The sequence below is a fragment of the Hemiscyllium ocellatum genome, chromosome 25, assembly GCF_020745735.1.
Source record: "Hemiscyllium ocellatum isolate sHemOce1 chromosome 25, sHemOce1.pat.X.cur, whole genome shotgun sequence".
Classification (NCBI taxonomy): domain Eukaryota; kingdom Metazoa; phylum Chordata; class Chondrichthyes; order Orectolobiformes; family Hemiscylliidae; genus Hemiscyllium; species Hemiscyllium ocellatum.
In genome coordinates, this window is record NC_083425.1 from 27,294,487 (window position 1) to 27,319,458 (window position 24,972).

The following is a 24,972-nucleotide window of genomic DNA, read 5'->3' on the forward strand; positions in this document are numbered from 1 at the left end:
TTATATAAATGACAAAAAGTAGTGGACCCAGCACCGATCCTTGTAGCACTCCATGGTCACAGGCTTCCAGTCTGAAAAACAACCCTCCACCATCACCCTCTGTCTTCTGCCTTTGAGCCAGTTCTGTATCCAAGTGGCTAGTTATCCCTATATTCCATGAGATCTAAGCTTACTAGCCAGTCTCCCATGGTGAACCTTGTCAAACATCTTCCTGAAGTCCATTTAGATGATGTCTACTGCTCTATCCTCATCAATCCTCTTTGTTACTTCTTCAAAAAACTCACTTAAGTTTGTGAGACATGATTACCCACGCACAAAGCCGTGCTGACTATCCCTAATCAGTCCTTGCCTTTCCAAATACATATACATCCTATCCTTCAGGATTCCCTCCAACAACTTGCCCACCATCGAGGTCAGGCTTACTGGTCTATAGTTCCCTGGCTTGTCCTTATCACCTTTCTTCAATAGTGGCACCACGTTGCCCATTTTCCAGTCTTCCAGCACCTCACCTGTGACTATTGATGATACAAATATCTCAGCAAGGGGCTCAGTAATCACTTCCCTACCTTCCCACAGAGTGCTAGGATAGACCTGATCAACTCCTGGAGATTTATCCACTTTTATGTGTTTCAAGACATCCAGCACATCTTCCTCTGTCACTTGGGCATTTTGTAAATGTATCTATTTTCCTACATTCTATATCTTCCACGTCCTTTTCCACAGTAAATACTGATGCAAAATACTTGTTTAGTATCTCCCCCATCTCCTGCGGTTCCACACAAAGGCTGCCTTGCTGATCTTTGAGGGGCTCTATTCTCTCCCTAGTTACCCTTTCATCCTTAATATATTTGCAAAAGCCCTTTGGATTCTCCATAACTGTATTTGCCAAAGCTATCTCATGTCCCCTTTTTGCCCGCCTGATTTCCCTCTTAAGTATACTCTTACTGACTTTATACTCTTCTAAGGATTCACTCGATCTATCCTATCTATACTTGACAAATGCTTTCTTCTTTTTCTTAACCATAACCCTCAATTTCTTTAGTCATCCAGCATTCTCTTCACCTACCAGCCTCTCCTTTAACCCTAACTGGAATATACTGTTCTGGACTCTAGTAATCTCATTTCTGAAGGCTTCCCATTTTTCAGCCATCCCTTTACCCGTGAACATCTGCCCCCAATCAGCTTTTAAAAGTTCTTACCTAATACAGTGAAAATTAGCCTTCCTCCAATTTAGAACTTCAACTTTTAGATCTGGCCTATCCTTTTCCTTCACTATTTTAAAACTAATAGAATTATGGTCGCTAGCCCCAAAGTGCTCCCCTACTGATACCTCAGTCACCTGCCCTGCCTTATTTGCCAAGGGTAGGTCAAATTTTGCACCTTCTCTAGTAGGTACATCCACATACTGAATCAGAAAATTTTCTTGTACGCACTTTACAAATTCCTCTCCATCTAAACCCTTAACATTACTGGGATGTAAGGTATGATTTGCCTGGTTAGCATATAATGTAATACTTTTCACTGTATCTTGGTACATGTGACATAAATCAGATCAAATCAAATCAAATCAAATCCAACCAGGTTTCATTTGATTTGATTTGATCTGACTGGTATAAAAGTGGACAATTTAAAACAAGGACTTTCTAACTATAGCATGATTAGTCACAAAATGATATTCAGCCTGTAATCCTGAATTATAGTGTTGATTGCATCTTGCACCAAGCCAAGTGACTGTGCTTGCATGATTGGATAAATTTCCTTTGCTCCATCCCAACCCCTCCCTTAAGTACAATATCAGAAATTGCTGGGAAAACTCAGCAGGTCTGCCAGCATCTGTGCAGAGAAAGCTGCCATAACGTTTCGGGTCCAGTCACCCTTCTTCAGAACACTCCCTGCAATAGCTGTTGCTTAATAAAATTAAAGAATTGCAAATGCTTGTAATCTGAAATAAAATCAGAAAATGCTTAAAGCTTACCTCACGTTTTCATTTTGTTCTTTTCAGAATGACTGTGTGCTTCTGTTACTTTTCTGATTACCTTTTAACAAAAGGCAGGACAACAGAATCTGACCTGCTCTCTGATCAAGACTTTTAAAAACATATCTGTCTAATCCAGAAGGTCCAATGGGTGTACTGGGCACTTTTAAAATGCCGTGCTAGACTGGACTGGGTTAGTTTGTACCCAGTTGGAACCACCCATGATGTGTGGTCTTCACTTCTGCTTTCATGTGGTGGGACGTCAGATCAGCCAAGTTAAATGTGTTTATGTTCATTCAAAGCCAATCCACACAGCCATAACTGCACCCTAAATCTCAGAATCATTCATCCTTTTCTCTTCACTTATATTTGCGTATGACTTTTTTTTGGTCAGCTTGAGCATTGTTTCTTTCCTATCTTTTTCTTAACACCTATTGCAACACTCCTCTTCAATTTAACTATGTTTCCTGTTTAGGATTTTTTGTTTTCATACTACTTTAGTAGATAATGCATATTCCTGTCTGACACTGCATTCCCATGACATATTTTCCATTCTGTCTGTCCCATTTGTTGATCTTCTGTAATCTGATGGTACCTTCCTCCCTGCTGTCAATCTGGGAAGTGCAAGCAGATGGTATGTGTTGAAGAGGAGTTGAAAAATTGCACAAGTCTCAGTTTCAGCCTCTGTAATCTGGAATCTGGCTCAGAATCCAGGTCTTGGAGCCAGCAAGGAGTCTGGGGACAAAAGGCTGAGATGTAACTTCAAAACATTCAGAGGAAGCTTTCGTATCGGAGGAAGAAGAAAAGTTTTTTTCACCCAGAGGTTTGATACTGAGGTAAGCAATACACTGTAAACTCTTGAAAATATTAGTCTTTAGAGACTTTACATAAGTGTGTTACAACATTTCTGTAACATTTCTTTTATATTATGTTGCTCAATCCAAGCAAATTTGCAGCCGGGTCTGTTGCTGTTTCCTAATGGCAGGCTAATAGCTGAGCTCTGCAAAGTTAGCTCTTGTAAAATTATCATCAAGCTGTGTCAATTTTCAATTTAAAAGTATATATATTATCTTAGTTAGCTGCTAATTGATAGTTGGAACATAAATACTTGAATAATGTAGCACTTTATTAGTCACGACAGTATGTGATTTTAAACTGCATTTGGAAGGAGGATTGTGTTTCCTGGGAAATGCTGACTAAAAAGAATGCATTTTGCATTATGTTCTGTGATTACATTGGCTTAGGATCAAATGGTGGCTTTTAGAAAAACATACAAATACATTATTTAAAGAGTATAATTCGTATAACATAGTGACTAAAGAGGTTTCATTCCAATATAAATTAACCTTAAACATGCCACAATAGTTAACAGAGATATTGAAATGTCAATAGTTGTTTAGCGCAGCATGATTTTGGTGATAATTATATATTAAGCATTTTCAAAGATGTTGTACAAAAATCAACATATTGTCAAAAGTACAGATGGGCGTGTGACTATCTTGGTATTGTTTAACTTTTAAATTAGCCTGACAGATCTTTGGCTTTTTTTTGAAAGCTGATAAAGCCTTTATGAGATGTTTTCTGAAATGGAAATAAAGATGTTGCTCAGCTGGTTCAAGGTATCTGTCATATGTGAACGTATCTTTTAAATTACAACCATAACCAGTGACGTTGGTCTCGACATAGTGTGATTTATGAGACTAGAGCATTACACCTTTCTGTGTGTGTGTGTGTGTGTGTGTGTGTGTGTGTGTGTGTGTGTGTGTGTGTGTGTGTGTGTGTGTGTGTCTGATTTGATACAGTCTTTTGGAGTTGTTCATTTTTTTAACTTTCTGTGAAATGAACTTTGGTTTCACAGAAGTGATGCAGCATGAATAACATGAAATGCAGATGAAGAAAAGGAACTGAATTCTGAACATTCTTTTACAGTGACAAAAATGCGGTGCTTTTCAATACAGACTTGTTGAGAAAAGAGACCATTATCTTGGGAGAATCTACAGGGAGGTACAAAATGAGGAATAGAGCTTAACATTAATTATCAGTGATTTCCTGTGTGCCATTCAAAGCCAATACATTTACTCACTTCTGCTTATATATTCACTATTGACTGCGGATTGTTTTCTGTGATAATGATTTTAATGGTGGAGAATCTTTGCACTTGTTTGGGGGAAGAGGAGTGATGCGCTGATGTTGTGCAGAAATGAAATCAGAAGTGACATGTTTCAAGAAGATGTGTATTAATGCAGTGCCTGTTTATAAACAAACAAAGGAAAATTGAGGAATTGAGTTTTGGAATCAAGACAATGGCTGATTTGATGGGAACTGTTTGGGAAATTTCAACTTCCAATGGGCAATTCTCGAGCTCCCCGCGATACTGCATAAAAACTTCTGTCTCTGAACTAGAACCAGAGACTTCAGACTGTTCTGCGGTACTTAACAGAATTCTGTAATTACTAAGGAAATGTAAGATGGATTAAAACTTAAGGCTAACTCCTGGACAGCTACAGAAGGGGCAAACTACAATCCTTCACATTGAGCCTTCTTGACTGCTCTGTCAACTTTCTGACTAAATTCCCTGATGTTCCAATTAACTCTGATCATCTGACTAACACCTGATCTGAACAGATTGGCTCTCGACCAGATCTGACCCGACTCAACTCCTCCCTGGTTTACCTACTTACCTCACTTAGGTACATAGTTCACCTACCTACCTAACTCAGTTAGCAACCACCCTTCCATCCCACCTACCACTTCACCAGCCACCTATTGCTCTACCCTCTTACCAACTCAGGCACTTTACCCAGCGACCCATTTGGCTCAAGAACCTATCCACATGTAACGCCACTCATTCACTCATTCATCTAGTCACCCATTCAGTTACATTCAGACTGGACATTTACACTCATTGTGCTGTAGCTAAGATTAGATTACTTACAGTGTGGAAACAGGCCCTTCGGCCCAACAAGTCCACTCTGACCCTCTGAAGAGCAACCCATTCCCCAACATTTACCCCATTCACCTAACACTACGGGGAATTTAGCATGGCCAATTCACCTAACCTGCACATTTTTGGACTGTGGGAGGAAACCGGAGCACCCGGAGCAAACCCATGCAGACACGGGGAGAATGTGCAAACTCCACATAGACAGTTGCCTGAGGCAGGAATTGAACCTGGGTCTCTGGCGCTGTGAGGCAGCAGTGCTAGCCACTGTGTTACCGTGCCACCCATCTACAGCTATTAATGTAAAAAAAAATTGCCTGTGTTGTTCAGCTTGGCCTTTCCTGTGATCTAGTGCAGCTGTATGAGGGATGCTGTGGTCCATGTTTTTGGAAGGAATGCAGAGCAGCCTTGTTTTGGAGAAAAGTTTAAAATGATTGCTTCTCCTCAAAAGAACAGGGTCCTGTTTCTTAAATGATGCACATTACTCTTTATTCAATCTCACTTCAAAAGGGGCACTGAAGTTGCAGAGATCTCAGTGAAAATTCTTAAATAAAGAACATGAACTCTATAATAGAAATAATAGGTGATGATAGCTGGCTACCTAGCTGAGCTATAGTTGCTCATAACTTGTGAAGTTTTATTTAATGAGTATGCATTCATCCCTTTTTAACTCTCCCCTTCTGGTAAACTTCTGCCTCTTATTAGCTATACCTTCCCTTTAGATAATCAGAGGGAGAAAAAGGATTATTTTAATCTGTGAAAGCTTAAAGTGAGAATGGTCACTCTTTCAAAGAGTAACATAACTGAAAGCCTTCTTAAAATAATGTCCGAACAGTGGAGATTGAAATTCAGCTGTGGCAGGGATGTTGTCAGTTTGTTACGAGCAGGGAAAACTCAGAGAGTGAACCAAAATCTATCTTCTGTAGGAATGATATCACCAACAATCTATCCTGGTCCACCCATGTCAGCCTAAAGTCAAGAAACACACCAATGCCTCTACCTCCTCAGAAGGCTAAGGAAATTTGACATGTCCACAATGACGCTCACCAATTTTTATAGATGCGCCATAGAAAGCACCCTATCTGGATGCATCACAGCATGGGATGGCAACTGTTCTGCCCAACACTGAAAGACATTACAGAGAGTTGTGAATGTAGCCCAGTCCATCACACAAACTAGCCTTCCTTCCATTGACTCTGTCCACACATTCTGCTGCCTCAGGAAAGCAGTCAACAAAATCAAGGACCTCTCCCACCCCGGTTATACTGCATTCCACCCTTTTCCATGGGGAGAAGATATAAAAGCTTGAAAACACATACTAACAGACTTTAAGAATAGCTTCTTCCCTGCTGTTATCAGACTTATGAACAAACCTCTCATATATTAGATTTGATCTTTCTCTGTAACATTATGAATTCAGGGAGGCAATGGCCTAGTCGTATTACTGCTAAACTATTCATCCACATGGTGGAATTTGAATTCAAAAACAAAGGTCTGGAATTAAGAATCTAATAGTGACCATGAAACTATTGCTGATTGTCATTAAGAACCCACTTGGCTCCTTTAGGGAAGGAAATCTGTCATTCTCACCTGCTCTGGCCTACATGTGACTCCAGACCCACAGCAATGTGGTTGACTCTCAGCTGCCCTCTGGGCAATTAGGGATAGGCAATTAATGCTGGCCTTGTCAGTGATGCCCACACCTTGTGAATAAATAGAAGCAAATTATATTTGGCATTCTGTTCTATTACCCTGATGTACTTATGTAAGGTATGATTTGCCTGTAGAGCACACAGAATAATACTTTTCACGATGTCTTGCTACGTGTGACAATAATAAATCAAATCAAATGATCTGATTTCCATCAAGATCGAATTGAAATGTTATTGTAATGCTTTACCCCAGGAATTTCTTATCATTCTAACAGAAAGAGATCCCCAATAAGTCTCAGTCAGATTCTCAGTGATGAGCTTTCATAGAACCTCAGAAAATGAACAAAATAAAGAACTGGACTCAAAATGTTAACCCCTTTTTTCTCTCTTCAGATGCTGCCAGAACTTTTGTGTTTCTCCTGCGCTCTTGGTTTTTTGTCTTAGAAAAATGAATTTCTCACATGCTTTGTGATCCTTTATTATTATTTTGAACTACAACAAAATATTTGTAACCTTTAAATGATAACTTGGTGACAATTTGTTCTGCAGTCATCCATGCAAATTAGGTTAATTAGAAAATAGATGTTCTGCTAGAAGTAAAAAAGTTTTAAATTTCTCACTTTTATGTATCTTGAAATGCATAGATGTGACCATGGTTTCTCTACCTGTTGATATCTTTGTCTTGCATGTTTGATATCAGAATCATTCTGAGATACTCAGTGAACTACTGCTGACATTAAGATGTTAGTTTTACTGCCACAAACCAGTACCAGTGTCTGCAGGGGCTCTTGGATTGAGAGCAATATGAAACAATAGGCTGGATCTTCTGAGATTTCGCAACCTTATGCTACTTTGGCTCTTTTTATTTTCGAGAGAAGGCAGCTACACATTTCTGAGAGCTGTTTCTGCTAACGTTTCCCTCAACAATGTGGTTGACTCTCAACCGCCCTCTGAAATGGCCTGGCAAGTCACTCAGTTGTATCAATCACCGCAAAGTCTCACCAAGGAACTGAAACTGGGACAGTCTCACCTGGCATCGATCTAGGCACCAGAGAGGATAACAGCAGAAACAGCTTTGGGATCACACTGGGATCATTTGTCTTTCTCAAGTGACTTAAACTAGCCCCCCGATAGAGTTGATGCATTAACGAACAAAGATGTAACGGTCATCTCATGCATTTTAGCATGATTTAGGATTGATGACTGTGAACTTCACCTGTATATTGCTTGCTGACTGTTCAAGCACACCAAGCCACACCATCACAATATTTTCTACCTCTGCTTATCATGTCATGTTAATTATAATATTTAATAATGCATCACTCAACAGGGATTGATAAATTCTGTGGTTTAATTTATTTCAAACAGTAAAACATAATACAAGTTACAAAGCAACATTCCAACAGCCAACTCATTCCTCTGTGTGTCAGCTGTAGACCCAGAGCAGACTAACTGTGAGGAAAAGTCATAACATTGTATACATATACCACATGGAAATCTTGAAGGTGAATTCTCTTAAAGGTTAAGTTTGCATTCAAGAGTAATGAACAGATAACTGTTTGAGTGGTGTTATATTGCGGGTTAAATATTGGATCAGTGATTATCTAAACTGAAAGAAGAGAGAGGGTGACGGGAAATATTCATTCGGGAGTTCAGTTACTAGCGGGGTACTGTAAGGATCTGTTTTGGGTCCACTGTTGTTTGTCATTTATATAAATGACTTGGATGAGGGCATAGATGTATGGGTTAATAAATTTGCAGATGACACTAAGGTCGGTAGAGTGGTGGATAGTGATGAAGAATGTTGTAGGTTACAGAGAGACATAGATAAGCTGTATAGATAGGTTGAGAGGTGACAAATAGAGTTTAATGCTCAAAAGTGTGAGATGATTCACTTTGGAAGGAGGAACCAGAATGCAGAATACTGGGCTAATGGTAAGATCCTTGATGGTGTACATGGGCAGAGAGATCTCAGTGTCCAGCTACATTGATCCTTGGAAGTTGCTACCCAGGTTGATAGGGTTATTGAGAAGGCATACAGTGTGTTAGCTTTTATTGATAGAGGGATTGACTTTCAGTATCATGAGCTCATGCTGCAGCTGTACAAAACTCCGGTGTAGCCATATTTGGAGTATTGCATACAGTTCTGGCATTATAGGAAAGATGTGGAAGCTTTGGAAAGGGTTCAGAGGAAATTGCTTGGATGTTGCCTGGTATGGAGGGAAGGTCTTACGAGGAAAGGCTGAGGGACTTGAGACTGAATGTAAGTTTGCTCGCTGAGCTGGAAGGTTCATTTCCAGACGTTTTGTCACCCTACTAAGTAACATCTTCAGTGGGCCTCAGGTGAAGCACTGCTGATAATTCCCGCTTTCTATTTATATGTTTCGGTTTTTTTGGGTTGGTGATGTCATTTCCTGTGGTGATGTCATTCCCTATTGTGAAGTCATTTCTGGTTCTTTTTCTCAGGGGGTGGTAGATAGGGTCTAACTCGATGTGTTTGTTGATAGAGTTCCAGAACCTCAACCTGAGCTAAAAATCTTCTCAAAACTTGCTAAGGCTTGAGACTGTTTTTGTTAGAGAGAAGAACGTTGAGAGGTGACTTACTTGAGACATACAAATAATCAGAGGGTTAGATAGGATGGAAAGTGAGAGCCTTTTTCCTCAGATGGCGATGGCTAGCATGAGGGGACATAGCTTTAAATCAAGGGGTGATAGGTATAAGAGGTAGTCAGAGGTAGTTTCTTTACTCAGAGAATAGTAGGGGCGTGGAGTGCATTGCCTCCAACATTTGTAGACTAGCCACCTTTAAGGGCATTTAAATGGTCATTGGATAGGTATATGGGCGAGAATGGAATAGTGTTGGTTAGATGGGCTTCAGATTGCTTCCACAGGTCGGTGCAACATTGAGGGTCGAAGGGCCTGTACTGCGCTATATTAGTACATTACATGTTCTATGTTCTATTGGCCAGAATACCAGCAAGAACTCAGCTGCTCTTTTTTGACATAATAACTTGGGGTCTATTATATCCAGATAGCACCTCAGTCTTATATCTCATGAGAAAAGTTATGCCTCAAATATGCCTCAAAAGTTATTATGCCTCAATCCGTCAGTTCTGCTCTGGAATGAACTCATAAATGAGGAGAAAGTGAGGACTGCAGATGCTGGAGATCAGAGTCGAGAGTGTGTTGGCGGAAAAGCACAGCAGGTCAGGCAGCATCCAAGGAGCTGGAGAATCAATGTTTCGGGCATAAGCCCTTCATCAGGATTCCTGACCTGCTGTGCTTTTCCAGCACCACACTCTTGAAAATGATCTCATAAACCTTTGATTCAGAGGAAATAAATGCACCCTCTGAGCCACAGCTAACAGCTGTTGGGTGCAATGACCAGTATGTTGTACAAAACAATTGGCCTGAAGGGTTTAACATGGAAGCTTTAGAATAGTTCTGTCCACTGGTATGTAAATACCTGTATGTAGGAGCAGCTAGCTAGTTCTGGTTTGTTGTTAATTGTTAGTCAGTTCTACAGTCTGCACCCTTGGGATAGATTGAGTTACTATCTCTTGGGAGATGGCAAAGTTGCTTAACTAGTGTTAATGTTGTTAACCAAATTCAAGTTAATCTAACCTGTTGTCTTACTATTGTGTAATAATCAGCTCCTTGTTACTCAAGTACGTGCCTCTTCTGTTGAAACCTTATTTATGATTAATCCTTCACCACTAAATACTTGTACCTCTGTGGGCGAATATTACAAAAAGAATTGTTGGTGGCAAACTACCCACAAAAGATCCTAACAGGACTGAGTGCCAGCCACTGACATCTCTTATATGCATTATCCTAGAAACATTATCGAGATTTGCTGCCTCCTATTTCATTGTGATATGAGAAAGCAGGGTAATTGGGAACCCCAATGAAGATCACTGATAAGATACGATAAATATTATCCTGGTTGGATCAGAATGAATGTAGCACATAGCACTCCACATGTTTTCAATCTGCCATAAAATCAACCTATAAACTAAATATATATTTTGTAAAATCCCCCAGTTGAACCAGGAAAACAAATCATATTTATGTTATATAGCAAATTCCCATAATATTGCTACTTAAAAATAAATAGTCAAAGTACTGCAGTCAAGGTCAGCTTTTCTATAAAAAATAATACACTACATAAACCGCAATTTGTTTATCACATTTGACTTGATTACATCGTACAACATCAGTTTTCTCTTATGTGATAATAAACATGCTGAAAATTTGCACAGTTGGAGGTTTTGATTCCATTGCATTCCACTTTGTTTCTGCTTTTAGACCATATGTTGGTGGGAGCTGATTATTTTTTGGCAGCACTGTGTTGTGAAATCAGTTATTTTCAATCAAATAGGAATTTCCCAGGAATTCTCACTGCACTGTTCTGTATCTTCTTACATTAGCTTTTACCTCCACCAGCGCTGTGAATATACCCACACCACACAGACTGCAGTGGTTCAAAGAGGGAGCACCTCACCATCTGCTCAAGGGCAATTAGGGATGGGCATTAAATGTTAGCTTTGCTGTCAGTGATGCTGACATCCCAAGTACAAAGAACAAAGAACTGCAGATGCTAAAGATCTGAAATAAAAACAGATATTGCTGGAGAACATCAGCAGATCTGGCAGAACTGAGTTCTGAAGAAGGGTCACTGGACTCGAAATGTTAACTCTGCTTCCTCTCTTAATGAATAAAGTAAACAAAGTGTTCAGTTTCAACAATTATTTCTTGTTTTTCTTTAGTGTTTCCATGTTTGATCAATAGAGATTATTACAATTACAAATATAAAATACTACAGATGCAGGAAGCCTGAAATAAAAGCAGGAAATGTTGGAAATGTTTAGTAGGTCAGGTAAGAACTGGGGAAAGGGAAACAAAATCAACATTTCAGTTTGAAGGCTTTTCATCAGAACTACATCAGAAATACAGCAGGTTTTGAGTGAAATAGAAGTATACAGGGATAAGGGAATGAGGAATAAATGAAAGGGAGAGGATGCAAATTATGAGACATTAGATGACAAATGGATGATAGTGCAAGACAAAAGGCGATAGATAGCAACGAGACTGTTAAAGAAGCAAAAGGTGTGTTTAGAGGATTTTAAAATGGGAATGGTAGGCTCATTACTAAAGGTTGTCTGAAAGAATGGGGGCATTTATTATGAATGGAAGTTGATGAACTCATCATTGCAGGCTGTGAAATGTCAATCTGTTCTGTTCCATTTCTCATCCTTTCTGCTTTTATCCCTTTCTCTTCCTTCCATGTCCTCACTTTTCACCTTCCACCCTCAGCAATCTCCACAGACAACAAATTCTCCTACATCACTTTGCTCCCTTCAACCTGATGGTTTCCTTTTCTTTGATTCTAAAGGGAGCATTCCTTCCCCAGTTCTGGATCCATTCCCCAGTTACCCCAGTAAATGCACTCACTCCCCTCCCCTTCCCACAGCTCTTTTCTATGCAAATACCAGAGATGCAACATCTGCCCTTTAACCTCCTCTGTTCTTATTTTCCATGGATCCAAAAACCCCTTCCAGATAAAACAGGCATTTCTGTCAATTTACGATACCATAGTTTCTGCTCACAGCAGTCTCCTCTACACTGGGGAGATCAAACACTGATTTGATTACCACTTGCAAAACACCTCTTTCAAGTTACAAATTTAACCCAAAGCTTCTGGTCATTCTGTCATTCTAATACTTAGCATTGCGTATGGTCTGACTTTTCCTTACTCTCAGATCCTTACACTGTCCCAGTGAAGCTCAAAATAAGCTCAAAGGACAGCACCTCATCCTTCAGATTGGTACTTTACAGCCTTCTGTCCTCAACATTGAATTCAACAATTTCAGGTCATTACCTTTGCTTCCACTTTTGGAACAACTGCAGTTCGCACTAACTTTGCTGTTCCCATTTACATGTCCTATAGGTCCAGTTTTTGTTTCTTTACCTGTCTCATTACTATCTCTTTTTGTCTTGCAACATGATCCTTTCTTTCATTTAGTCTTCCCTGCTCTCCTTTTTCTCTTTCCTCCTTCCTCCCTTTCCTCACCCAGTTCCTTAATTAAACCTGTTGCCTTGCTGACGTTTTCCTGTATTGACTATAGATTGACCTGAAATATTAACTCTGTTTCTTTCTTCATAGATGCTATCCAAACTGTTATAGACACCTGAATGTGACAATCTCTGATAAGAACTTTGAGAGAGTACAAACATTGGGCATGGTGTTTTGCATTTTGTTTGTTGCATCAGAGCCATTACATAGATCTTCTAAAAATGAGCAGTCTGTTTTACAGGTGAGACCCATGGTGCAGTAAGGGGATGTCCCAGAGACCAGGATGTACAGAGGTCCACTAAAATGCATTGTATGCCTTGCTAGAGGATGGGGGAGAAGGAGGGATAATGAGGGAACTGAGCAAAGATTATTAGTACATTATAGCTTTCGTTTTATTATATTAGAAAGTTGTGTTAAGTTTAAAATATATACACTTAATTTTGTTAATTTTGAAATATTTGTTTCAGAAAATTCAGAAACAGATTTTAAAAAGCTTAATATCAAATTTTGAAGACTACAATTCATATTTCTGCAACTGGTTCTGGGATACTTAGTACTGGTTCTTAAAGATGCTTTGATTACACTTAGAGGCCCCATTTTTATCACAGGGCAATATGTTTCTCTACAGCTCCCAAAGGAAATCCACGTTTGTTTAATGACAACTGAAGATAAATCTAAAATAATGGATTACTGAAAATTACCAACAAGCTTTCCAATTTGAAGTTGCTATCTTAAAAATACTAGTGCGTCCCTGAAGTTGTAACACAAGGGGACATGTCCCATTCTATAATAGACAGCTGATCACAAAGCTAAGGACTAATTTTGCAAGATCTGAATTGTCACAACTGGTAAAGCTTGATAATGCTTTGTTTCGCTGAGGCTATTTTGACTTTAGGTGACAACGTAAAACATGTTCTATTGGAAAGCCAGAGGAACACCTCTCTTGATTTTAAGTCAACAGGAGAAACCTTTAACCTGTGATTGAATATTGTTGTACTTACATCATCCCCATAGTCAGAATTCACCAACCCCCACCAAGATATTCTACTAACCTATTTGAGATTAAACATGCTAACATCATAACCTCAGCAATACCTGAGTATGGAAATTTAATGTTTCATGTGACATTCTTGATTTCGCAGAGGAGATGGCTTGTTTAAAATAATGGGTGTTATTACTGTTTTCTTTCATAATTGTTAACAAATAATAGAAATACGCAGCCACTATACATTTACAAAAATTCTTCAAAAAGAGAACAAATCCTAGAAGCCCAATGGTCCAAGGATTCAATTAATTGCTTGAACAAAAACAGAGACTTCTTTATTCCCAAGGAGGCTTTATACTGCTGATTTGTGTACGCGTCACATGAACCTGAATGATATATATTTAAAATGATACTCTGAAAATCATACTATTTTGTTCGTGTTTCCTACAGAAAGACCAAATGCAATACGATGAATAAATACATATTGGGTGAGAAAGAGTGGACGATTGGAATATCAAAAACCTCTCAAAAACCTGAGAGGCAAATCAGCTGTGGCTAATGAAGCATAGATAAGGGAAATGAGCAGATGTAGTATAGTTTAATTTTCAGAAGGCTTCTGACAACATTCCACACAGGATTTCTTAATCAAAAGTGGAGCACATGATGTTGGTGATATACTGGTATGGAATAGGCATTGACTAACAGTCAGAATTCAGAGAGTAGGACAGTGGCTCAGTGGTTAGCATTGCTGCCTCACAGCACCAGGGACCCAGGTTCAATTCCAGCCTCTGGTGACTGTCTATGCAGAGTTGCACATTCTCCCCGTGTCTGTGTGGGTTTCCTCTGGGTGCTCCAGTTTCCTCCCACAATCCAAAGATGTGCAGGACAGGTGAACTGGCCATGCTAAATTGCCCATAGAGTTAGGTTAGGGGAATGGGTCTGTGTGGGTTACTCTTAGAGGGTCGGTGTGGACTTGTTGCTGAACGACCTGTTTCCACACTGTATCTAATCTAATCTAAAAGAGTCATTCTCTGGTTGACAGGTTGTTACTGCTGTGGTACCATGCTCATCAGTCCTTGGGTTCCAGCTATCCGCAACCCATATAGATAATTTGGATGTGGGGAACAAATTTAATAGTAATTACAAACTTACTGATGATGCAAAACTAGTTGGGAATTGAAGAGGATTCGAAGAGGCGGTCAAGCAAAGTGAATAGGCAAGCATATTGCAGATGGAATATGATGTAAAGTGTAAAGTTCATTACTTTGGTAGCAAAAAAGAAAACGAAAAGGCTGAGTATCTCTTAAATGGTGAGAGGTTGGGGATTACTGATTTCTGAATGGATCTAGGTTTCCTTGTTCATGAGTCACTTAAAGATAGCATACTGGTGTTGCAGGTAATTACTCAGGCAAATGATTTAACTTGTAAGAGGGCAGAGTGAATTGAATAAAACAAAGAACTATGAATGCTGGAGATTTGAAACAAATAAAAACAGAAATTGCTGAAGAAACTCAGCAGATCAGCCAGCATCTGTGGAGGGAAAAGAGTCCTGTATCCCTTCTTGAGAGTAGTGAAGACTGTTTATCGTTCATAATATGTGAATGTCCATGTTTTGATAGTTGCTTTTGCACATTTTACAATGCATGTTACTTAGAGATCTCAATGAGTTACTCTGGGTGTGCATTTACACAGTTTTCTCAGAATTTTCATGTTCTGAGAAAATTTGTATACTGCATAGCTTTTGGGTTTGCACATTACATAACTTAATACCCCAGCTTGTTTTTTTTAAATCCCTTAATTTGATGGAGGATTAAGGGTGTTAGTGTTGTTTTTGTTCAGTGGTCCACAATTTTAAACTTGTCCAATAAATTTTGGTAATGTTTCTGCTAATCCTACTGCTTAAGTAACAAACAGCTGCAAAAAAAATTGCCAAACAGAAGCTTCACTATTTGACCGCAGTAAACCGATATTGGATGCAGTAGTTGCTTTCAGTGCCATTAGTATCTAAATCTTCTGGTATTTTGTTTAAGCATACTGTGTGCAGTTCTGGTCACCCCTAAAGGAAGGATATTGCCAAGTTGGAGAGAGTTCAGAAAAGGTTCACCAAAATGTTGCCAGGAATGGAGGGCTTGAAATATAAAAATAGGAATGGAAAGACCGGGTCCTTTTCTCTGAAGCGTAAAAGGTTGAGGAGTGATCTTATTGGGGTTTATAAAATCATGAAATGCATACATAAGGTGAATGACAAAGGCTTTTACCCCAGGTTGGGGGCATATTTTAAGGTGAGAGGCGAAAGTTTTGAAAAGGATATGAAGAGCAGTTTCTTTACATAGAGAGTGGTTCATGTGTGGAATGAAATACCGGAGAAAATGATGAACGCAGGTACAGTTACAATGTTTAAAAGACATTTGGATAAGTACATGAGCAGGAAAGGTTTGGAGGGATATGGAACATGTGTAGACAAGTAGGATTGGTTTAGTTTGGGAACAGGTCAGTGTGGACTGGTTGGACTCAGTCTGTTTCCATGCTATATGACTCTAGGACTCTCAGAGTGTTTTCTTTTACAATCATGTTTCTTATTTTCTTACATTTCTCTCTGCTATCTCTTGAAGGCGCTGACTTATTGTTGAGGACAATTCCTTTAATTTCGTGTGCAAGTAGCTATTATTCTTGTGTGAAGGTCTGTGAGTGTGGATGGATTTGCAATTTTCTTGCCCTGGGCAGCTAAGATGGAGAAGAGATACATCCTTGCTCATGTCACTCTATCCTGAGACCAATTTAAATAGGAAAACATAAATAATATTAGGTGCCATTTTTGTAGGTATGGAATCTTACACACAGGAGTAAGGTGCTGTCAATGTGCCGGATTATTGCTCTATTTTTTCCTTCTGACAGGCTTGGTGATTCTAGTTCTGTTCCCTGCTTATTTGTGGCTGTAGTTATAATGCCTTGTATTGGGCAGAAGCTTGCAAATTTGGATTTCCAGGTAAAAATTCAATATGCTGCACTGTACCCACAAAAGTACTTTTGACATCCTATGATATGACTATTTCATCATTCCATGCAAGGCTTGACCTATCAAACATTATATCACTTCTTGCTGAACAAATCTTTTCCAATCCAATACTTGTAACCAATGTTGCTGAGGCAACTTCAGTCCAAAGATATGCACATTAGGTCAATTGACCAAACTCAATTGTCCTGTAGTATCCAGGGGTGTGTGGATTAGGTAGATTAGCCATGGTAAGTGTCAGGTTACAGGGATAGGGTGAGGAGCTAAGTCTGGGTGGGATTTCATTGGAGGGTTGGTGCGAACTTTCCGCACTGCAGGGATACTATGATTCTATCTATGTTGGCTTTCTTAGCATTCGAGTATAGGAGTAAAGACATCTTACTACAATTGTGTTGAGCTTTGCTGAGATTGCACCTGGCCAACTGTGTGTCATTTTCTTGATGAAGGGCTTATGCTTAAAACATCGATTCTCCTGCTCCTCGGATGCTGTCTGACCTGCTGTGCTTTTCCAGTGGAAAAAGTTTCAACTCTGATCTCCAGCATCTGCAGCCCTCACTTTCTCCTGTGCATAGTTTTAGTCACACTATCAAAGGGAGGATGTCCTTGCTATAGAGAGGTTCACCAGACTAACCTCTTGGATGGCTAAATTATTGCATAAAGAGAGATTAAGGCCATGAGCCAGTATTTTCTAGAGCTTCAAAGAATGAGAGGTGGTCACAAAATTCTAACAGGACTTGACAGGGTAGATATAGTTAGGATATTTCCTTGGGCTGGTGAGTCTAGAATTAGGGAACACAGTCTCAGATTATGGGACAGACCTTTTAAGACTGAGATGAAGAGGAATTTCTTCTCCCAGAGGGTGACGAATCTTTGAAATTCTTTACCCTTCAGGCCTGTGGATGCTCAATCATTGAGCAAAATGCTGACATGGGATAAGAGGATAGTGGGGAAAATGGCGCAGATGTACTGATCAGTCAAGATCTGTTTGAATGGCTGAACGGGGCTGTATGGCCTATTCTGGTTTCATATGCATTGTATCAAGCAACTATCTTATTAATTCTAACATAAAATCTTTCGACCTCATTCTCGAGTAACATGTATGCTTGATCTCAAAGCCATTACAAAGTACTATCCAGTTTTCAATTCCTTGTATTTGCCCTGTATGGTCAATGTCACAGTGTCTTTTCAGATGTTTACTGTTCTCCTTGTTTTTCTGAACAATCATAATACAGTTTTATTTTTATACAGGTGGTAATGCAGTCAAACATGAATATCCATTTGGCTGTCTTGCTGACAATTGAAGTCTCACTGTTCCTGAGTTGTGTTGGTGGATTCTTAAGTAGAAACCCATTAGTACCAGAAACTGAACTGCCCAGTAATGAGCAAAAGGGACAAGAACGTTATGACGACTTTGGCACTGAATCAGATACATATGAACCCAAGGAAGATTTTCTTCATGCAGAATCAAACCAGCCTGAAATCAAGGCTGTGGTAAGTGAAACTGCCCAGTGTGTCCAATGTTGTGATCGCCCACCTCGTCGCAGGCAGCGTTACCATTATTACAATGAAGATCCACCAGAATTTCAAGCTATCCCTCAAATCAACCTGACCATTCTCAAAGGTAAGGTTAAAATTACAAAGGATGATGAATTGAGATAATTCTCTGATAGAAGCAGGAATAAGTAATAATATATGTTCAGGACATCCTTGTCGTGTATCTGCACTGACAGCTGGTCTTAAGTATGCTAACCAAGCTTATCACGAAAAGCAAAATACTATGGATGAGATACCAGGTTACAGACCTAGAATGTAGATCAGAACAGTTGCAAAAGCTTTGCGACCCCAACACTGGGAACAAATGGGGTCCCAAGCCTGTCTCAAGCAGTGATGATGGAATGGGACGATTGGGCGCAACCGTTTGAGTGCCAACATTTTGGCACAGTTGTTTGGGCGCCAGCTGATTTGTGATGATGTGGAGATACCAGTGTTGGACTGGGATGGACAGAGTTAAAAAATCACACAACACTAGGTTATAGTCCAACAGGTTTATTTGGAAGTACAAACTTTCGGAACAATGCTCCTTAAGCCTGTTGGACTATAATTGAGCAGTGAGAATAGCTCATCAATTTTTCTAGAGGTTGTCTCCTGATTGCCTGCATCTGAGTTTGCCATTTAATTCAGGATAACAGGCAGAAAGTAGATGCTTCCACTTCATTGCAACAGCCAGCAGTTTTGAAGCCTTAACAACAGCATGACTGGGACGGGAAGTCAAAAATTTAAAAGCTAGCAGTACCTGGTACACAGACCATTCTGGATAGCCCATTGGTGCAACAATAGTAATCTCATGGGAGAGTGTAGGATCAGATGATATAGTCTCAGAATTAAGAGTTGTCAAGTTAAGATTGAGATGAGGATGAAATTCTTCTGTCTAAAGGTTGTGAATCTTTGAAACTTCTTGCTACAGGCATCTGTGGAGGCAGATTCCTTGTGAATATTTAGGGCTGAGCAAGAGGGATTCTTGATTAGTAGGAGAATCAAGGGCTATGTGGAAAGGGCAGGAAAGAGAAATGTTGGATCAGCTGTGATCTTGTTGAATGATGGAGCAGATTTGAGGGGCCAAAGGGCCTACTTCTGTTTCTGTTTCTTATGGTCTTAATCTGTTTGAGACCTGCTTTCAGATACACAATCTCCAACTCCAACAGTCCATGAATGGAGTTGTGGTCTCCTCACGTGGTTGGAAAATTGTCCTTAAGTAGGTCTTGAGTTATTTATAATAATCGCCTGGCTTGGATCAGGAGGCAGCTGATTTATATCATTCTTTCCGTAGGGAAACCACAGGCTTCCTTGAATTGCTTGGAGGAATACCAGACCCACAGGAAATTCTGAAAATATATTTGAAACACAATTACCCCTTCTGGATCCTGGCAAAGTTTGCCTAATGGAGGAGCAAAAACTACATTTCTTCACTTGATTAGTTGTCCTAATGACTGTTATCAAACAAAATTAAGCTCCCTTGCTCCATGTATCCTTTTCAGCTGCTCAATAGCAAGCTAATTGGGGAACACAAGGAAGCAAGTGGAGTTGATGAGGGTAACTGTCTCTTCATCCAGTTTCTGCCCCATGGGATATTTCAAAACGGGTTTTGGGTTTTAGCTTGATTCAGTGTTGGCACATTTACTGCTGAGTCAGAACATGGTTTCTTAAAGGATCAACACAAACTTAAGACATAATATAGGCTAATAGTTCAGTCAAGTTCCATATTCAAGTTGGTGATGTGATATTGATGCTGTTCAGATGGATGAAAGATGGATTCTAGGAAATCATAACCCAGTCAAGTTTAAAAATAATCTGCCTGGTCATTTATCACACTGCTATGTGTGACATGTTGCTACCAATGCCTATAATATAATGGTGACCACATTTCAAAAGTATTGCCTTCATTACAAAATGATTTGAATATTCAGAGGTTATGAATAGTGATAAATAAATACATATGAGTCTTTTTTCTCCTCATCAGGTGCTGATGGACATTTTAACTTTGCCATTCTTTAGCTCTTGATACAAATAAAAACTGGATTGGAAATTTGAATCCAAATTTGGATACATGGCTCTGTGCTGTCATCCATTATGTATGTCAGAGCAGAAAAACACATAGACAGAATACTTGGGCAGCCTCTCCAGAGAGGGAACTCACAGCAACCCTGATAGCAATTCTTCATCAAACACAGAATGAGAAAAACAGTGACAATGGCCCAACAAGCTGTTAGTCTGTTGGGAAGTAATGTTACCTAGCAACATACAGACCTTCAGTGCCATTAGCGATCATATAGAATGTTCAGAACAGGAACAGGCCATTAGGCCCAATGATGTTCCTGAATGTTCCACAAAAGTCTTTTTTACTCTTGCATTTCTTCCTCTATTCCTCTCTATTCTCTTTACTTTATAAAAATTTTGAGTAGAGAGGCTGGTCAGAAATATTTCAGAAAATAATTTCCTGTAATTATTCCTAGGTTGCAAGATTGTCAACATTTATTGTATTCATGTTTTCATAAATGCTATCTATTGGCAGCATTTGAGAAGCAATATTTTTGTGGAAAATATTCATAGTGGAGTCATATGTAAGACCAAACAAAATAGGAGCAGAAATCAGCTATCAAACCAATTAAGTCGGCAACATAATTCAATGAGATCATGGCTAATCTGGTCATCCTCAACATCACTCTTCTGACTTTTCTCCACAACTCTCACCTCCCTTACTAATGAAAAATCTATCTGTCCCTGTCTTGAATATACATAGTTAAAAGTCACACAACACCCGGTTATAATCCAACAGGTTTATTTGGAAATACAAGCTTTCAGAATGCTGCTTCTTCATTAGGTAGTTCGTGGAGTTGGATCAAAAGATACAGAATTTATAGGTAAAGATCATAGTGTCATACAACTGTTGCAATATATTAAACAAACCTAGACTGCTGTTTAGTCTTTCATCATTTAGAATGGGTTGCAGGTTTTGATTCATTAATATGTAAATTCCAGAACTTCTTTCAGGTCACATTACCGAGGTACATTAAGGTTTTCTAAAAAAAGATGACACCTCAGCTCAGACAATGCATTAAAGATATGAGGTTAGCATCAATCTTGAGTCAGACTGGCTCTATTTCCAAAGTAGGAATTTATAAAATGTCATGTGGATTATAAAAAGTATTAACTGCCTTCAGATTGTGTGCTTTTTCAACAAAATAGAATGTATCTGCCAATACATTTCTGCAAATGCAAATTCACCCCCTAGACTTATATGTGTGTATGTGTGCATGTGAGGAAGAGAGTGTATGTGCATGCTTGATAGAGTGTGTACGTGAGTGTGATGGAGTAAATGCCTGTGAGAGAGTGTGCACATGGGTGTGAGTGTGGGGGGATGTGTGTATGCCTGAGAGAGAGCAAGTGTGTGAAAGAGGGTCTGCGTGAATGCTTGAGTGTGTAAGAATGAATGTGTATGTGTGAGTGTGTGCGTAAGAGTGTATAGCATCCTGGGATCAACTGTAGTGTGACATGAACCCAAGATCCCAGCTGAGGCCTCTCTTTCAGGCACACAAACCCACACCACCCACACTCACACCTGTTCACACATACTCTCATAGGCATATGCTCTACCACACGCATACATACACACACATGCGTGCACACTCTCATGTGTACACCCAGACACATACACACACACACACACACACACACATATAAGTTGAGGGGGTGAATTTGCATTTGCAAGAATTGTATTTGCAGATACGTTCTATTTTGTTCAAAAACACACACAAGCTGAAGGCAGTTAATTTTTTTACAATTTATACAAAGAACAAAGAAAGAATATTTACAGCCCAGAAACAGGCTCTTTCTGCCCTCCAAGCCTGAGCTAATTCAAATGTACTGTCTAAACCTGTCGGTCAATTCCTAAGCATCTGTATCCCTCTGCTCTCCACCTACTCATGCAATTGTCCAGACGGATCTTAAATGAATCCAGCGTGCCTGCCTCGACCACCTCTGCTGGCAACGTGTTCCAAATGCCCACCACTCTCTGTGTGAAGTACTTATCACATGTACCCCCCTTAAACTTTCCACCTCTCACCTTGAAAGCTTGACCTCTCGTTATTGAATCTTTCACCCTGGGAAAAAGCTTGTCTCTATCACCCTTCATGATTTTGTAAACCTCAATCAGGTCCCTCCCTCAATCTCCTTTTTTCTAATGAAAACAATCCCAACTACTCAACCTCTCTCCAACATCCACGTAAACCATCTCTACACCCTCTCCAAAGTGTCCACCTCCTTTTGGTAATGTGGCGACCAGAACTGTACACAGTATTCTAAATGCAGCCGAACCAATGAGTTGTACAATTTTAAAGTGACTTGCCAGCTCATATACTCAATACCCCGCCCAATGAAGGAAAACATACCATTTGTCTTCTTGACCACCGTATCCACCTGTGCAACAATCTTCAGGGTACAATGGACCTGCACTCCCAGATCTCTCTGCCCATCAACTTTTCCCAAGGCTCTTCCATTCATTGTATAATTTGGTCCACAATTAGTCTTGCCTAAATGCATCACCTCACATTTTTCTGGATTGAAAACCATTTGCCACTTTTCCACCCAACTCTCCAGTCTATCCATATCCTCCTGTATTCTCTGACAGTCCCTTATGCTTTCTGCTACTCCACCAATCTTTGTCTCACCTGCAAACTTGTTGATCAAACCAACAGTGCCCTCTTCCAGACCATTTATATATATTACAAACAATAGTGGCCCCAACACTGACCAGAAAAGTCGATTTTCCTGCTCCTCGGATGCTGCCTGAACTGCTGTGCTTTTCCAGCACCACTCTAATCTAGAATCTGGTTTCCAGCATGTGCAGTCCTTGTTTTTACCCCTGTGGAACTCCACTGGTCACCTTTCTCTATTTCGAGAAACTCCCTTCAACTACTACTTTCTGTCTCCTGCTGCTCAACCAGTTCTTTATCCACCTAGCTAGAACACCCTGCACACCATGTGACTTCACTTTCTCCATTAGTCTACCATGGGGAAACCTTATCAAACGCCTTACTAAAGTCCATGTACATGACATCAACAACCCTTTCTTCATCACTCAACTTGGTCACTTCCTCGAAGAACTGTATTAAGTTGGTAAGGCACGATCTCCCGCACACAAAACCATGTTGCCTATTGCTGATAAGCCCATTCTTTTCTAAATATAAATAGACCCTATCCCTTAGTACCTTCCCCAGCAACTTTCCCACCACTGACGTCAGGCTCACTGGTCTGCAGTTACCCGGAATATCCCTACTACCCTTCTTGTACAGGGGGACAACATGAGCAACCTTCCAGTCCTCCGGCACCTCAACTGTATTTAAGGATGCCACAAAGATATCTGTCAGGGACCTGGCTATTTCCTCTCTCGCCTCCCTCAGCAACCTGGGATAGATCCCATCCAGTCCTGGGGATTTGTCCACCTTAATAACCTCTAGCCTACCCAACACATCTTCCCTACTTATGTCAATGTGATCCAGACTAATCAACTTTCTATTTCTAATCTCAACATTCATCATATTCCTCTCTTCAGTGAACACTGATGCAAAGTAGTCATTCAGACTCTCACCCATTCTTTCAGGTTCGACACACAGCCTTCCTTTGTTATCCTTTAGTGGACCAATCCTTTCTCTAGTTACCCACTTGGTTCTTTTATAAGAATAAAATGCTTTGGGATTCTCCTTAATTCTGATCGCTGAAGCTATTTCATGACCCCTTTTAGCCTGCTTGATTCCTGGTTTAAGACTTGTCCTACTCTTCCGATATTCCTTCAGGGCCTGTTCTGTTCTTAGCTGCCTAGACCATATGTATGCTTCCCTTTTCCTCTTGGCTAGTTGTACAATTTCTCCTGTCATCCACGTTTGACGAATCTTGACTTTCCTATCCTTTGCCTTCAATGGGACATTCTTATCCTGCACTATCTTTAACCTATTTTTGAAAGCCTCCCACATCTCAAATGTGGACTTCCTTTCAAATAGCTGTGTCCAATCCACATTTCCGAGCTCCTGCCTAGTTTTGATATAATTGGCCTTGGCCCAGTTTAGTACTCTTCCCTTAAGACCACTCTCTTTTTTATTTATAAGTATTCTAAACCTTACAGAATTGTGGTCACTGTTCCCAAAGAAATCCCCCACCACAACTTCTATCACCTGTCCTGGCTCATTCCCTGATATCAGGTCCAATATGGCCCCTTCCCTTGTCGGACTATTGACATACTGCTCTGGAAAACTCTCCTGGTTGCTTCTTACATATTCTACCCCATCCAGACCTCTGACGTTAAGTGTATCCCAGTCAATGTTGGGAAAATTAAATTTCCCATCACCACTACCCTATTGCCTCTACATCTTTCCATAATCTGTTTACTTATTTATTCTTCTACCTCACGCTCGCTGTTGGGAGGCCTGTAATACAGCCCCAACAGTGTAACTGCACCCTCCTTATTTCTCAGCTCCACCCATAATGCCTCACTACCCAAGTCCTCCATAGTGTGTTCCTTTAGCACAGCAGTGATATTATCCTTGACCAGCAATGCAACTCCACCCCCCCCCCCCCCCACACCTTTGACTTCCCTCCCTGTCCTGTCTGAAGCGTCTATATCCTGGAACATTTAGTTGCCAATCATGCCCTTCCTTCAACCAAATCTCTGTGATTGCAATAACGTCATATTCCCAGGCACCAATCCAAACCCTAAATTCATCTGCCCTACACACTATACTTCTTGCATTAAAGTAAATGCATTTCAGGCCACCAGTGTT

General features: G+C 40.0%; 1 protein-coding gene across 2 annotated transcripts in view; it reads left to right on the forward strand.

The window, feature by feature from the left end:
- Window positions 1-2,626: 2,626 nt before the first annotated feature.
- Window positions 2,627-24,972, forward strand: part of LOC132828047 (complement C1q tumor necrosis factor-related protein 1-like) — a 54,171-nt gene continuing 31,825 nt past the window's right edge. The window contains exons 1-3 of one of the 2 annotated variants that reach the window (XM_060844975.1): window positions 2,627-2,811; window positions 3,905-3,979; window positions 17,891-18,263. In XM_060844975.1, the coding sequence (XP_060700958.1) occupies window positions 17,897-18,263 (367 nt within the window). In that variant the 5' untranslated portion in view covers window positions 2,627-2,811; window positions 3,905-3,979; window positions 17,891-17,896. The remainder of the gene's footprint in view (window positions 2,812-3,904; window positions 3,980-17,890; window positions 18,264-24,972) is intronic. The other variant, XM_060844974.1, reaches the window with a different exon arrangement.